The sequence below is a fragment of the Pantherophis guttatus genome, chromosome 10, assembly GCF_059756535.1.
Source record: "Pantherophis guttatus breed Tessera chromosome 10, ASM5975653v1, whole genome shotgun sequence".
Classification (NCBI taxonomy): domain Eukaryota; kingdom Metazoa; phylum Chordata; class Lepidosauria; order Squamata; family Colubridae; genus Pantherophis; species Pantherophis guttatus.
Genome location: NC_142072.1, coordinates 3,476,242 through 3,490,472, shown reverse-complemented (window position 1 = coordinate 3,490,472; position 14,231 = coordinate 3,476,242). Strand labels below are relative to the sequence as shown.

The 14,231-nt window shown below is 45.5% G+C and overlaps 1 protein-coding gene across 1 annotated transcript in view; it reads right to left on the bottom strand.

The window, feature by feature from the left end:
* Nucleotides 1-2,903: 2,903 nt before the first annotated feature.
* Nucleotides 2,904-14,231, bottom strand: part of EXOSC5 (exosome component 5) — a 58,371-nt gene continuing 47,043 nt past the window's right edge. The window contains exon 6 of the mRNA XM_087876259.1: nucleotides 2,904-3,598. Coding sequence (XP_087732385.1) covers nucleotides 3,557-3,598 — 42 coding nt within the window. The 3' untranslated portion in view covers nucleotides 2,904-3,556. The remainder of the gene's footprint in view (nucleotides 3,599-14,231) is intronic.

Genomic DNA, 14,231 nt, shown 5'->3' with positions numbered 1-14,231 from the left:
CAAAAAAACCTATGCGTTTAAATGTCAGTGGCTTTTTGCTGTCCTGGCGCAACCATGGGGGCAGCTTCCAGAGAGAAGCAATGCGGTTTGATTTACTGAGATGCATCTCGGCGCCTTCATTTTTGCACAATTCAAAAGCAGGGGGCATAAAATATTAAGATTTTGTTTTTTTTTTAAATTATCCCCAAATGCTGTTGCATCTTGCAGGAATACTGGTTCCTAGGTGACAGGAAGAGGCTTCTGAGTTGGATGTATTTTAAGCCTCCTAAAAAAACCATGCCAAAATAAAAATGTATATTTACTGTAGAAAATGTATTTGCTTTTTTTAAATTAAAAAAAAAAAAGGTTGAAAAAGAACGGGAAGCCAAACACTTGATCCTGATGGAAAATCAAGATGATTTCTTGATTTATGATCTCGTGTGGAGTTTAAAAAGCAGCAGGAAGCGATTGAGAGGAAGAGCTCATCGTCAACATTGACAGATTATTTTGTGAAATTGGAGAGCGAGGAAAATCAATTAAGATTGTTACTTCAGCAGGGATGTTTTTTTGGCATCTTTCTCGCCCCATTAAAGCTCGCAACAACATCAAGTGAAGGCTTTGCATGTCAATATTGTTGAATTAAGAGGCCGGCGGATTTCAAAGCCCCTCCCCCATCCTCAAACCAAGAGAAAACGAATCCACAGGAACCCCTTGACTTAACAGTCTGTCGCTAAGTGAGAGACCGTTGTTAAGCGAGGTTGGCCCTACTTGATGACCATTCTGGCCACACTTGTCAAGTGAGTCCCTTGCAAATGTTAAATTAGTAACCTGGTTGTTAAGTGAATCTGGGTTTCCTCGTTGACTTTGCTAGTCAGAAGACTGTAAAAGACGGAGGGGCGGGAATCACAGCATCCTTGGGACATGGCAACCGTCGTAAATATGAATTGGTGGCCAAGCCTCTGAATTTTGATCATGTGACCACGGGGATGCTGCAACGGTCGTAAGTGTGAAATATGATCCTAAGTCACTTTTTTCGGCGCCGTTGTGAATTCGAACGGTTGGAAAAATAGTTACCACCTTCCTGATTATTATTTCCTAACATAGCCTTACACAGCTAGCCTTTGACAATATACGCTTCTGTTTCCCTACCGGTTCGCAAACGTGAGTGCGTCCCGTTCACGCATGAGCACATGCGCTTAGCTCACTCACACGCCTTCCGCACATGCACCCGGCCTCAAAAATGTGCCTAAATAGAATGGCATAGAGCCAGGGTGGGTTTCTGCTACTGGTTTAGACCGGTTTGACTGAACCGGTTTGGACCAGTTTGCCTGAACCGGTTCAGACCGGTTTGACCGAACCAGCTGAATACGATCTCTGTTCTGTGGGTCTGCAGAAGGAAAACAGGAGATTAATTATGCAACCTTTTTCTCAACTTCAGCAATTTTAAGGCATATGAACTTCAAAAACATGTTGGCTGGGGAATTCTGGGAGTTGAAGTCCACCGGTCTTTAAGTTGCCGAAGTGGAGAAATTCTGGCCTAATGAAGAATTGAAAGCATCTTTTCTCTGCCTCGTCAGAGGTTTTTTTCTCAGGCTCGGAGAGCTTAAATGCCCCGTGTTTGTTCTTTCTTCCTCTCTACTTTCTTTTTTTCACTCTTTGTTCTAATTGCTCTGCAGGAAAGCAGAGAGGCAGGATTGAAGCGGAAGACAAGGTGTGGGAAAAGTCATTTATCAAAGCACTCAGCAGCTACTCTAAGGCCAGATAGGAAGGGAAAGTGGAAATCTTTAAGGAGGTGACGTTTAATCAACACCAGGACAGGTGGGGGCTTTTAATGCAGAAGGAATTGCATCTTATTGTCATTCTTCAACTCTTCGTTTTATTATTAAGTATAATAATCGGGCCAGTTACTCTGACTCTGTCTCTCACTAGAATCCTGCATCCAGTTTTGGTCACCACACTATAAAAAAAGATGTTGAGAGTGTAGAAAGAGTGCAGAGAAGAGCAACCAGGATGATGAGGGGACTGGAGGCTAAAACATACGATGAACGGTTGCAGGAACTGGGCATGGCTGGTCTAGTGAAGAGAAGGACCAGGGGAGACAGGAGAGCATCTTCTGATATTTGAGGGTATGTCAAGCTATTCTTCAAGGCACCTGAAGGCCAGACAAGGAATAATGGATGGAAACTGAGCAAGGAGAGATTCAACCTGGAAATAAAGGAGAAATTTTCCGACAGGGAGAACAATCAACCCATGGAACAGAAGTTGCCTTCAGAAGTTGTGAGAGCTTCATCACTGGAAGCTTTCAAGAAGAGACTGGACTGCCATCGGTCAGAAATGGTGTAGTAGGGTCTCCTGCTTGGATGGGGGGTTGGACTAGATGACTTCCAAGGTCCCTCTGTTATTTTATTCTATTTTGTCAACCCAATCCACTGCACAGGGCTGTTATTGTGGGGAAAACAAGAGGAGGAAGTTTGTGCTAGATATGTTAGCCGCCTTGACTTGCGACTGGTCCTCATACCTACGACTGTCGCAGCACCTCTGTCATCAAAATTCAGGTGCTTGGCAACAGGACAGGTACTGATAAAGGTTGTAGCATCCCAGGGTACGCTGATCGCCATTTGTGATCTTGCCAGCAGGCTTCCGACAAGTAAAGTCTTGGTAGTACAGTGGTCTAAAGCACCCTGTTATTAAGACCAGCTGCCTGCAATTACTGCAGGTTCGAATCTCGCCAGGCTCAAGGTTGACTCAGCCTTCCATCCTTTCTAAGGTAGGTAAATTGAGGACCCAGATTGTGGGGGCAATAAGCTGACTTTGTATAAATATACAAAAGGATGAAGGCTATTGTTTAGCGCATTGTAAGCCGCCCTGAGTCTCCGGAGAAGGGCGGCATATAAATCAAATTAAAAAAAAAAAAAGTCAACGAAGGCAGCTGGATTCATTTAATGACCACACATTTCATTTAACAACTGCAGCAATTCGCTTCACAGCCATGGCAAAGAAGGTCGGAGAAGCGGGCACGATTCGCCTCGCTTAACAACAGAAATCCCAGTTCCTGATTCTTTGTCGCAAGTCAAGGACTTGTTTCTATCTTGCTAAATGTATTTGGTCCGAATGCCTGGGGCACAATTCGAACTCAGTTCAGGGATGTGGGTTGTGTGCCTTTTGGGTGGCTGAGACAAGCCGCTTTCCCAGCCAAGAGACTTCGGGTGCCAATGTCAGTGATTATAAAACAAAACTAAAAAAAAATAATCCAACAACTCCCCCAAAAAATAATAATAATCCAGAATGTAATTGCCCTAAATGACTCACCCATTCGCTGCACTACTAGATTGTAGAACAAAATGATCGGTGTTTTACAAAACAGCATCAAGAAAGGAAGAGGGGGAAAAATACAATTTTACAAAACAACATCAAGAAAGGAAGAGGGGGAAAAAAAAATACAATTAAGGCTCGGGCCAAGAAATTTACAATTTAAATCAGCACCACCTCATTAAAACCGGAGCCTCTCTTCCTCCATGGATTCTGATTTTTTTCCCCTCTCCAGCTTCTGCGATGCAGCATCCGATGAATATGAAATTCAGAATTTCAGGCACGTCCACCTTCCCCGGGGGATGCCAGGCTGAAATCAAAAAACACAGGTAACAGATGGGGGGTTCCATCTGTCCTTTATCCTTTCCTACCTGGGCAGTAATCGCGTGTAATCACCTTGGGCGCTCGTAAAGTGAGTTTTCTATATGGGATTCCCCCCCCCCCAGCCTTTAGTTCATGGCCCTCAATTAACCGGAACTTTTTCTTGGTTCAGATAAACATGCTGTAAAAAAAAAATATGAGCCTTCTGGTGTTACTTGAAGCCCTTGGCTCTGACTGACCCCATTTGACTCTTATTTCGAAGACTGGGCTTATGGGGTTTGTTAGGTACATTTCTTAATTGGTAAAATATCCTAATTAAATGTTAGGGGTTGCCCCAGAGAAGAGGAGGAAGGATCAACCTATTCTCCAAAGCCCCAGAAGGCAGGACAAGAAGCAACGGATGGAAAATAACCAAGGAGAGAAGCAACATGGAATTAAGGAAGAATTTTCCTGCCAGTGAGAACAATTAACCAGTGGAACGACTTGCCACCAGAAGTTGTGTATGCTCCAATACTGGAAGTTTTTAAGAAGAGATTGGACAACCATTTGTCTGAAATGGGGTTTATTCCGATGATTTTTAAAAGAAGTATTTCTGAACCGTCTCAGCTGATGAGAGAAAGACATGCTGATTTTTTTTTTCCCCCAGCAATAAGGTCTAGAAACTTGATCCTTGTCAAATCAAAATAACTACCCAAAGGCAGATTAAGCTACCATGCCTTGTTTTATTTTGATTCTTAAGTCGTGTTTCCAAATGCCACAAGGCTTGGTGCTTAGCTAACTTTCTGAGTTGATGGGGAAATAGAAAATATATCTTGAGCCTACTCAAATCTCCATTTGGTAACCGATATTATGAATGCTCAAGGAAGAGCCTTTTGTGTTTAAAACAATAAAGGTAAAATTATTGAGTCAGACTCAACTCCTGAAGAATTAATGCTATTTTCTTGGCAGACTATTATATCTTCTTTATTTTATTTTTTAAAAAATTTTCTCCTGTTCAATCGGGTCTAATTCTCGGAGGACAATTCCATGCAATTTTCTTAGCAAGGTTTTTCAGAAGTGGTTTGCCATTTCCTTCCTTCCTAGGGCTGAGAGAATGTGGCTGGTCCAAAGTCACCCGGCCAACTTTGATGCCTAAGGCAGGACTAGAACTCACAATCTCCTGGTGATTGGCCCAAAGTCACCAACTAGCTTTCATGCCTAGGATGGGACTAGAATTCACCATATCCTGGTGATTGGCCCAAACTAGCTTTCATGCCTAAGGCAGGACTATAATTCCCAGTCTCCTAGTGATTGACGCAAAGTCATCCAGCCAACTTTGATGCCTAAAGCAGGACTAGAACTCCCAGTCTCCTGGTGATTGGTCCAAAGTCATCCAGCCAACTTTGATGCCTAAGGCAGGACTAGAACTCACCATATCCTGGTGATTGGCCCAAAGTCACCAACTAGCTTTCATGCTTAAGGTGGGACTAGAACTCCCAGTCTCCTGGTGATTGGCCCAAAGTCACCCAGCCAACTTTCATGCTTAAGGTGGGACTAGAACTCACAGTCTCCTGGTGATTGGCCCAAAGTCACCCAGCCGGCTTTGATGCCTAAGGTGGAACTAGAACTCACAGTGTCCTGGTGATTGATCCAAACTCACCTATCTGGCTTTCATGCCTAAGGCGAGACTAGAACTCACAGCCTCCCAGTTTCTGGCCCACTACACATAACGTAACATCTCCACCCTCTTCAACTTCCCATTCTCCTCCACAACCCTGGAATTTTTGAGGGTCCCCCACTCCTCATCCAAACAGCAGCCAGGTCGGACCTTCCTTCTTCCCCTTTCGAAGCCGGCCAAAGGCAGGGAGATGCGCTGACTCAGCAGCACACCTGTCCCAGGTACGGTACCTGCCCTCCTATCCTCCCAGCCTATGACTTCCTTGACTCCAAAGTTTGCACCTAGCCTCAAAAAGACTCATGGTGGCCCTCTGGGACTCGCGGGCTCTTTCGTTGCTCGAAACGAACGCGGCGCAGCAATTCTCAACCTTTTAACGGGTCCCCGTGTTGTGATGACTCTCCAGTTTTCTGGATGACACCCCCACCCTGCTCCGCTCTGCTAGCCCAGCTGCCGCAGAGGCACAACAGAGACAGCGGCGTCAGCACAATCTCTCCAGCGGCAGCATCTTCCAAAATTACTACCTTTAATTACGCCCGCACAATCATTTTCCAGGACACGGACTCTGTCGCTCTCCTGCAGAGCCTCCAGGGGGCGCTGCGTTGGCGTGTCAAAAACCTAATTGGGAAGATTGGATTTTCGCATCGATTTTTTTCTTTTCTTTTCCTTTTTTCTTCTTTCTGTCTGGGACTTAAGGTCAGATCGTTCCTGCTACCGATCTTCATTTCTCCGGCACATCCTAAGAAACGTGGGGGGACTTTATTTATTTATTTATTTATTTTATTTCTATACCGCCCTTCTCCCGAAGGACTCAGGGCGGTGTACAGCCTGATTGAAAGCACAAAGACAGACAAAATTTAAAAATAATTAAAATTATTAAATGATAGGCTCAATTTTAAACCCCAAATTTAAAATCCCGTTTAAAATTTCCGTTTCTTCCAAAGGTGAAGGGGAAAAACGAAACAGGTTTTTTTCCAGGTGATAGGCCATAAAGAAGCTGCTATCAAAGGATCTGATTTATTTTCAATTTCAAGGATCTGCAAGCAGAATCCTGGAAGCCTGTCCCTCTGTTGGGTAGGTCTAGTGAAGAGAAGGACCAGGGGAGACAGGAGAGCAGTCTTCCAATATTTGAGGGGCTGCCACAGAGAGGAGGGGGTCAAGCTATTTTCCAAACCACCCGAAGGCCAGACAAGGAATAATGGATGGAAACTGACCAAGGAGAGATTCAACCTAGAAATAAGGAGAAATTTTCCGACAGGGAGAACAATCAACCCATGGAACAGAAGTTGCCTTCAGAAGTTGTGGGAGCTTTATCACTGGAGACTTTCAAGAAGAGACTGGGCTGCCATCTGTCAGAAACGGTGTAGGGTCTCCTGCTTGGGAGGGGGGTTGGACTAGATGACCTACAAGGTCCCTTCCACCTCTGTTCATCTGTTAAAGAAGAGGGGGTCAACCTATTCTCCAAAGCACCCACAACTTCTGAAGGCACAACTTCCACCGATGAACTGTCCTCACTGCTAGGAAGTTTCTCCTTAATTCCAGGTTGCTTCTCTCCTTGATTCGTTTCCGTCCCTTGTTGGCCAAGAGGATGCTAGGATGGTTGTAAGTGCGGAAAACGGTCACAAGTCACTTTTTGCAGTGCCGTTGAACGGTCACAAAACAAATCGTTGTAAGTCGGGGACTACGTGTATTCACAAAAACACTGCTTGTTGTCACCGAGGCGTCGGGAAAATAAGATAAACGGCTGGCCCGTGAGAGCAGAAAACGTCTCGCTCGTGGCCTCTGTATGGCCCACAAGTTTCTAGTCCTCTTGAGAGGGTAGAAATGCCCGAGAACCGTAAACAGGGTTACCTGCTTCTCAGGGGTTGTCTGAATGAGACAAAACACTTGCATTTCTCAACGGGAACAAGGAGATGCTTGCAATAACCTTTAACATCATGGCAAGGATCGGCGTCTGAATGTATCCGGTCCTCTCACCTGTCTGCCCCCAACCTCCATTATTACTCATTGCTGAATACAAGAGTTTGTATTCCACTCAGGGCTCTCCAGAGATTTATAACCCATGACAAGGCGCGTTTCTTTCAGTAAGGACAGGATATAATGGCCCTGCAATAAGTTAGCCACCGTTCTTTTGACGGGAGAGGTGTGAAAAACCTGCCCTGGAGACCAAAGAATCGATCTTCAGAATCCAGCCTAGCCAAGAAGTCCTCCTCCTCCTCCTCCTCCTCCTCCTCCTCCTCCTCCTCCTTCTTCTTCTTCTCCCTCTTCTTCTTCCTCCTCCTCTCTTCCTCTTCTTCTTCTCTTCTCCTCCTCCTCCTCTTCTTCTTCTTCTCCTTCTTTTCTTCTTCTTCCTCTTCCTCTTCTTCTTCTCTTCTTCTTTTCCTCCTCCTCCTGTTCTTCCTCTTTTTCTTCTCCTCGTCCTCCTCTCCTCTTCTTCCTCCTCTTCTTCTTCTTCCTCTTCCTCTCTCTCTTCTCCTCCTCCTCCTGCTCCAGCTCCTCCTCTTTTTTCTTCTTCTTCCTCTTCTTCTTCTCTTCTTCTTTTCCTCCTCCTCCTGTTCTTCCTCTTTTTCTTCTCCTCGTCCTCCTCTCTTCTTCCTCTTCTTCTTCCTCTTCCTCTCTTCTTCTCCTCCTGCTCCAGCTCCCCCTCTTTTTTCTTCTTCTTCCCCTTCCTCTTCTTCCTCCTCTCTTCCTCTTCTTCTTCCTCCTCTTCTCTTCTCCTCCTCCTCTTCTTCTTCTCCTTCTTTTCTTCCTCTTCCTCTTCTTCTTCTCTTCTTCTTTTCCTCCTCCTCCTCCTCCTCCTGTTCTTCCTCTTTTTCTTCTCCTCGTCCTCCTCTCCTCTTCTTCCTCCTCTTCTTCTTCCTCTTCCTCTTTCTCTCTTCTTCTCCTCCTGCTCCTGCTCCAGCTCCTCCTCTTTTTCTTCCTCTTCCTCTTCTCTTCTTCTTTTCCTCCTCCTCCTGTTCTTCCTCTTTTTCTTCTCTTCATCCTCCTCTCCTCTTCTTCCTCTTCTTCTTCTTCCTCTTCCTCTCTTCTTCTCCTCCTGCTCCAGCTCCCCCTCTTTTTTCTTCTTCTTCCCCTTCCTCTTCTTCCTCCTCTCTTCCTCTTCTCTTCCTCTTCTTCTTCTCTTCTTCTTCTTCTCCTCCTCCTCCTCCTTCTCTTGTTCTTCCTCTTCTTCTTTTCATCGTCCTCTTCTCCTCCTCCTCCTCTTCCCCTCCTTCTCCTTCTCCTTCTCCTCCTCCTTCTTCTTCCATATCCATCATTGGACATTGGCAATCATGTTGGCGATCCTATTTTTATCAACAGCTGCACGAAAAAGTGCTGCTGAGTTTATCCAAACCAGTCTCTTCGATTTTTAAGCCATGATGTTCTTCTGCCTGGACCTCGATTGCCTTCAATCTTTCCCTGAAGGAATAAGTGAAGGATGCCATATTTTTCCGAGTGTCGCATCACCTGTCCGAAATATTCTAACATCTGCTTTTTAATGGTTTTGATGATTTCGCTTGCCTTTCCCAGGCGGCTTATCCCCTCCTCCTTTCCGATTTTGTTAACCCAGCTTAGAGGTAAAAGCCGCCTGTAAATCCACATTTCAAATGCTTCTGGTCTCTTCAAGTGGCTTTCTGCCAAGAGCCCAACTCTCCCCTCCGTAGAGGTATCGTCCGAACAGCTTTATTATTCGCGCCTTCACAAATCAGGTGGAAGGGGAAACGGGAAGAGAAAAGGAACCGGCGAGACATGAGTTTGGGTCTGGTTTGAAAAGCTACCGTTTAATTTGCCCATTAAGTTTAATTTGCCCATTAAGTTTAATTTGCCCGTTACATTTTGTTATTAATGACCAAATTACTTGCCCGCCAAAGAGTTCACTCTTCAGATTTGTACGTGGAGAGTTTCTTGAAGGTGGAGAAATTAATAGAATAGAATAGAATAGAATTAGGAATAGAATTAAGAATAGAATAGAATAGAATTAGGAATAGAATTAAGAATAGAATAGAATAGAATAGAATAGAATAGAATAGAATAGAATAGAATAGAATAGAATAGAATAGAATTAGGAATAGAATTAATAGAATAGAATAGGATAGAATAGAATAGAATAGAATAGAATAGAATAGAATAGAATAGAATAGAATAGAATAGAATAGAATAGAATAGAATTAGGAATAGAATTAATAGAATAGAATAGAATAGAATAGAATAGAATAGAATAGAATAGAATCAGAGTTGGAAGGGAACTTGGAGGTCATCTAGTCCAACCTCCTGCATAGGCAGGAAACTCTACACCACTTCAGACAAATGGTTGTCCAACATCATCTTAAAAACTTCCAGTGTTGGAGCATTTACAACTTCTGGAGGCAAAGTCGTTCCACTAATTAATTGTCCTAATTAATGGCATGAAAAGACAGGTCGTTTTCATGCCAGTCTCTATTAGGTCTGCCTTTCCAATAGGATGTGACAAGAGGGGGCACACTCTGGGGCCTGTCTGTTAAACAGGGTCATCTATTTTTTTTTTATTGAAAAGTTTTATAAGAAATACAAACATTTTCTCCCCCCCACCCTTTCCCCCTCCCCTCCTTCCCCCCCACCCCCCTCCCTAGACTTCCCAGAACAGGCACAGGGTATAGCATTCACAAACATAAAGCTAAAATATGCTAACAAATTAGCATGTCTACAGCCTTGCTTCTGACAGACAGGTAAGCCCTTCCCCCCTCCCTTTTTTTCCTTCCTTTTTCTCTTCCTCCCTCTTTCCCTTCCTCTCTTCTTCCTCCCTCCTTTCTCTCCTTCCTTTTTTCTTCCTTCCTCTTGCCTCCCTCCCTCCCTCTCTTTTCTCTCCTTCCTTTTTCTCTTCCTCCCTCTTTTCCTCCCTCTTCTTCCTTCCTTCCTCCCTCCCTCTTTCCCTTCCTCTCTCCTTCCTCCCTCCCTCCTTTCCTTCCTTTTTTCTTCCTTCCTTCTTCCCTTCCTCTCCCCTTTTCTTCCTCCCTCCCTTTTCTCTCCTTTTTCCTCTTCCTCCCTTTTCCTTCCTCTGTTCTTCCTTCCTTCCTCCCTCCTTTCTCTCCTTCCTTTTTTTCTTCCTCCCTCCTTCCCTTCCTCTTGCCTTTTCTTCCTCCCTCCCTTTTCTCTTCCTCCCTCTTTTTCTTCCTCTCTTCTTCCTTCCTTCCTCCCTCCCTTCTTTCTCTCCTTCCTTTTTTCTTCCTTCCTCCTTCCCTTCCTCTCACCTCCCTCCCTCCTTTCTCTCCTTCCTTTTTTCTTCCTCCTTCCCTTCTTTCTCTCCTCCCTCCCTCCCTTCCACTCTCCCTCTCTCTCTTTTCACAACATCAGTTCTTCAAACCAGACCGAAAAGGGAAACACTCCCCAGCCAGATCCCATAAAAGAAACATCCCAGTCCCTTTCCACGAACAAATGAAAACTCCCTTCTCTTGCTCGGCTGCAATCCAATCGTTTCTCTCCTCTTCCTCTCAAACAGGAGCTGCTCCCACCCACCACCCACCACCCACCTCCAAAGGATGCAGTCAGCAAGTCTCCTTATTTGCCCTCCTGCCACGGCAAAGAAACTTCCAGAAGCCTCATCAATCCCACCCACCTTGCAGTTAAGAGCAAAGCTGCATTAACACCCCGGCCACCCACACACTGAGCTGAAACCTAGTTTCGGCCAAGACAAGACACCTCAGCTCACGATAACAAGCTTCATCATCACACCTCTCTCCTTTTTTTTCTTTTTTTTTTTCACGCAGGGTTTATTTTACTCTTGTTTTCTTTTTTGTGACACTCTGGTTCACACCAAATTGATCCCCCCCATCCGCCTTTGGGGGTGCAAACAAACTCCAGCGTGAAGCCACCGAAGGGTGTGAGCCCCCTCCAAGGTTTTTTTATTTTGCCTTTGTCATTTCGGTTAAGTTCCGCCAGACAAGAACATTGGGGAGAGAAAAACCATCTGAATTGTCAGCGAGAGAACATGTTGCACACTACACGAAGCAAAGAAACACAATGCACGTCATTTTATTTTATATATATATATATATATATATATATATATATATATATATATATATATATATATATATATATATATATATATATATATACAGCAAGCTGCAAATGAGCTCCTGGAGAACCTACGTGCATCACCAATAGCATATTGTCAGGAAAGAAATGGTTTTACAAACGCTTTTGTTTTTGCGGCTTGGATTTTCACGTTTCCCTCCCCCCACCTTATCTTCACCCACGCCAACTTTAAGATATATTGCAAACCCCAGATAAGAGGAAGCCTGAATCTCCTGAGCCTCTGAGCTTTAAAATCGTGAAATAGACCCTGGGCCATCTGAGCTGACTCTGAATACAACTTCTGCTGAAATAAAAATCCACGGATAATTAAGACAGCCTTTTGCAACCTGGTGTATCCCTGCTCTGTATCTTTATGGAACAATGGCTCCCCAAATCTGCCTGCCTGCAGCGGCCGTCGATTCCCAGCACCCTGTCTCACAATTAAAGCCTTCAAGCTGCAAAAAGCTTGATTTTTTTTTTAATACGGGCGTTGGATGGAAACTTTCACTGTGGGATTCCCAGAAATAAAATGGCTGGTACTGAATTGAGTTCTCTTAATAATAAGAGACCCATGGAATAATGGGGCAAACTTTTCCCCAGCTTCGAAACATATTATTGGGCCAGCAAAGCAGAGAATGAGGGCTCTGGATTGGTCTTTCCTGGCCTGCCCAGGGTCTCCATCACACGGCTGTTCTGGTTCTCCAAAACATCAGGAAAAGGTTCGGGAAGAGAAAATAAAGAGAGAACGTTTTGGAAAGGCTCGGCCGGAAGAGAATATTTGTAGTTCGGGGTTGGACTGTGAGGTCCTTGGTGCTCTCTGAGCTTGGTGGTTTTTCTGGCAGACGTTTCATTACCCAGTTAGGGAACATCATCAGTGCTAGAAGGGAGTGGGGTTTGTAGAGAGGAGGAGGAGGAGGAGGAGGAGGAGGAGGAGGAGGAGGAGGAGGAGGAGGAGGAGGAAGAGGAGGAGGAGGAGGAGGAGGAGGAGGAGGAGGAGGAGGAGAACTGTGGGATCCTTGATGCTCTCTGAGCTTGGTTGTTTTCTTGCAGATGTTTCATTACCCAGCTAGGGAACATCATCAGTGCTAGAAGGGAGTGGGGTTTGTGGAGAGGAGGGGGAGGGGGAAGAGGAGGGGGAGGAGGACAACTGTGGGGTCCTTGATGCTCTCTGAGCTTGGTTGTTTTCTTGCAGACGTTTCATTACCCAGCTAGGGAACGATATCAGTGTTAGAAGGGAGTGGGGTTTGTGGAGAGGAGGAGGAGGAGGAGGAGGAAGAGGAGGAAGAGGAGGAGGACAACTGTGGGATCCTTGATGCTCTCTGAGCTTGGTTTTTTTCTTGCAGACATTTCATTACCCAGCTAGGGAACATCATCAATGTTAGAAGAGAGTGGGGTTTTCTCTCTGTTTATATACAGTCCCTTCTTGCACTGATGATGTTTCCTAGTTGGGTCATTAAATGTCTGCAAGAAAACTACCAAGCTCAGAGAGCGCCAAGGACCTCGCAGTCTTCCTTCCTCTTCCTCACTTCATTCCTTCTTCCTCTTATTCTTCCCCTCCTCTTCCTCCTCCTCCTCCTCTCCACAAACCGCCCCAGCCCTGATGATGTTCCCTAGTTGGGTCATGAGACGTCTGCCAGAAAAACCACCAAGCTCAGAGACCACCAAAGACCCCTGCAGTTCATATGAACATTCTCTTCTATTGACATCCCTTCCTCCCTGCGAATCGAAAGGGATGCTGGTTTGTCTCCTGCTGGCTACAACCACAAACCACAAAGATTGGCACCCAAGGAACCCGGATAGCTGCAGGTATTCACCACAGGGAGTGGGGGGCTCTCTCGCTCTCTCTCTCTCTCTCTCTCTCTCCCTCCCTCCCTCCCTCTCTCTCTCTCTCTCCCTCCCTCCCCCTCTCTCCCACCCTCCCTCTCTCTCTCTCTCCTTCCCTCCCTCCCTTCCCTCTCTCTCTCCCTCTCTCTCTCTCCCTCTCTCTCTCTCTCCCTCCCTCCCTCTCTCTCTCCCTCTCTCTCTCTCCCTCTCCCTCCCTCCCTCCCTCTCTCTCTCTCTCTCTCTCCCTCTCTCCCTCCCTCCCTCCCTCCCCCTCCCTCTCTCTCTCTGTGTGTCCCCTTCCTTCCTCCATTCTCCAGGGCTCCGAAAGAGATGCCCTACTTGGGGGGGGGGAGCAGTCAGTGGGCTTGGAAAGGAAGAAAGGAGCTTTGGGAAGGACCAGGCTGGCTCTCTTGGCTCCTTGAAAGCCAAACCGGAGATTTGAGTCACCCAGAGCCGCGCAGGCAGAAAAGTAGGTCAGGATGAAGGATTAATAAGTCAGGACGAATGGAAGAAGGGAGGCTACGGGTGAGGAGGGAGGGAAGTGGGACTGGAGAGGGAGAATGGAGGGGAAAAGCCAAACGTCTCAGAAGAGTCTGTCTTTCCCTCCCCCCTTCCCTCCCCCCCTCCCTCTACTGTCTAAGCAATCCTGGTTACCTCCAGGCTGTGTCGGCCCTGCCCTGGGATAGATTTTATCCGAAGCACAATGTTGGGTTATTATTATTATTATTAAAATTATTATTAAATTTATTTTATTTAGCGTACGGTTGGTCACGCGCAGTATTAAAGCACTTCATTTTTTACAGGTTTAAAAAACAATAAAAACAATTAAAAAAAAGCAGTAAGGAAACCTAAAAGGAAAACAGAAATAACATTTCAAAGTTTAATGTCGAGTTTGGAGAGCCAGTCAGTAGATTTTTTTTTATTATTAAAAAAAAAAAAGAGGAAACAGTCACCTCCCATTAGGCTCCCCGATAGACATCATAAACCTTTCCTTCAGAAAGAAGACGGGGAGGGTGCCTCCTTTCTGGATTTCTTCAAATTTCCCCGACGGGATTTCTGGGTGGTCTCCTTTCCCCTCCTACGGTTTGAAATGCGTAGGCCAGTCCAGCGA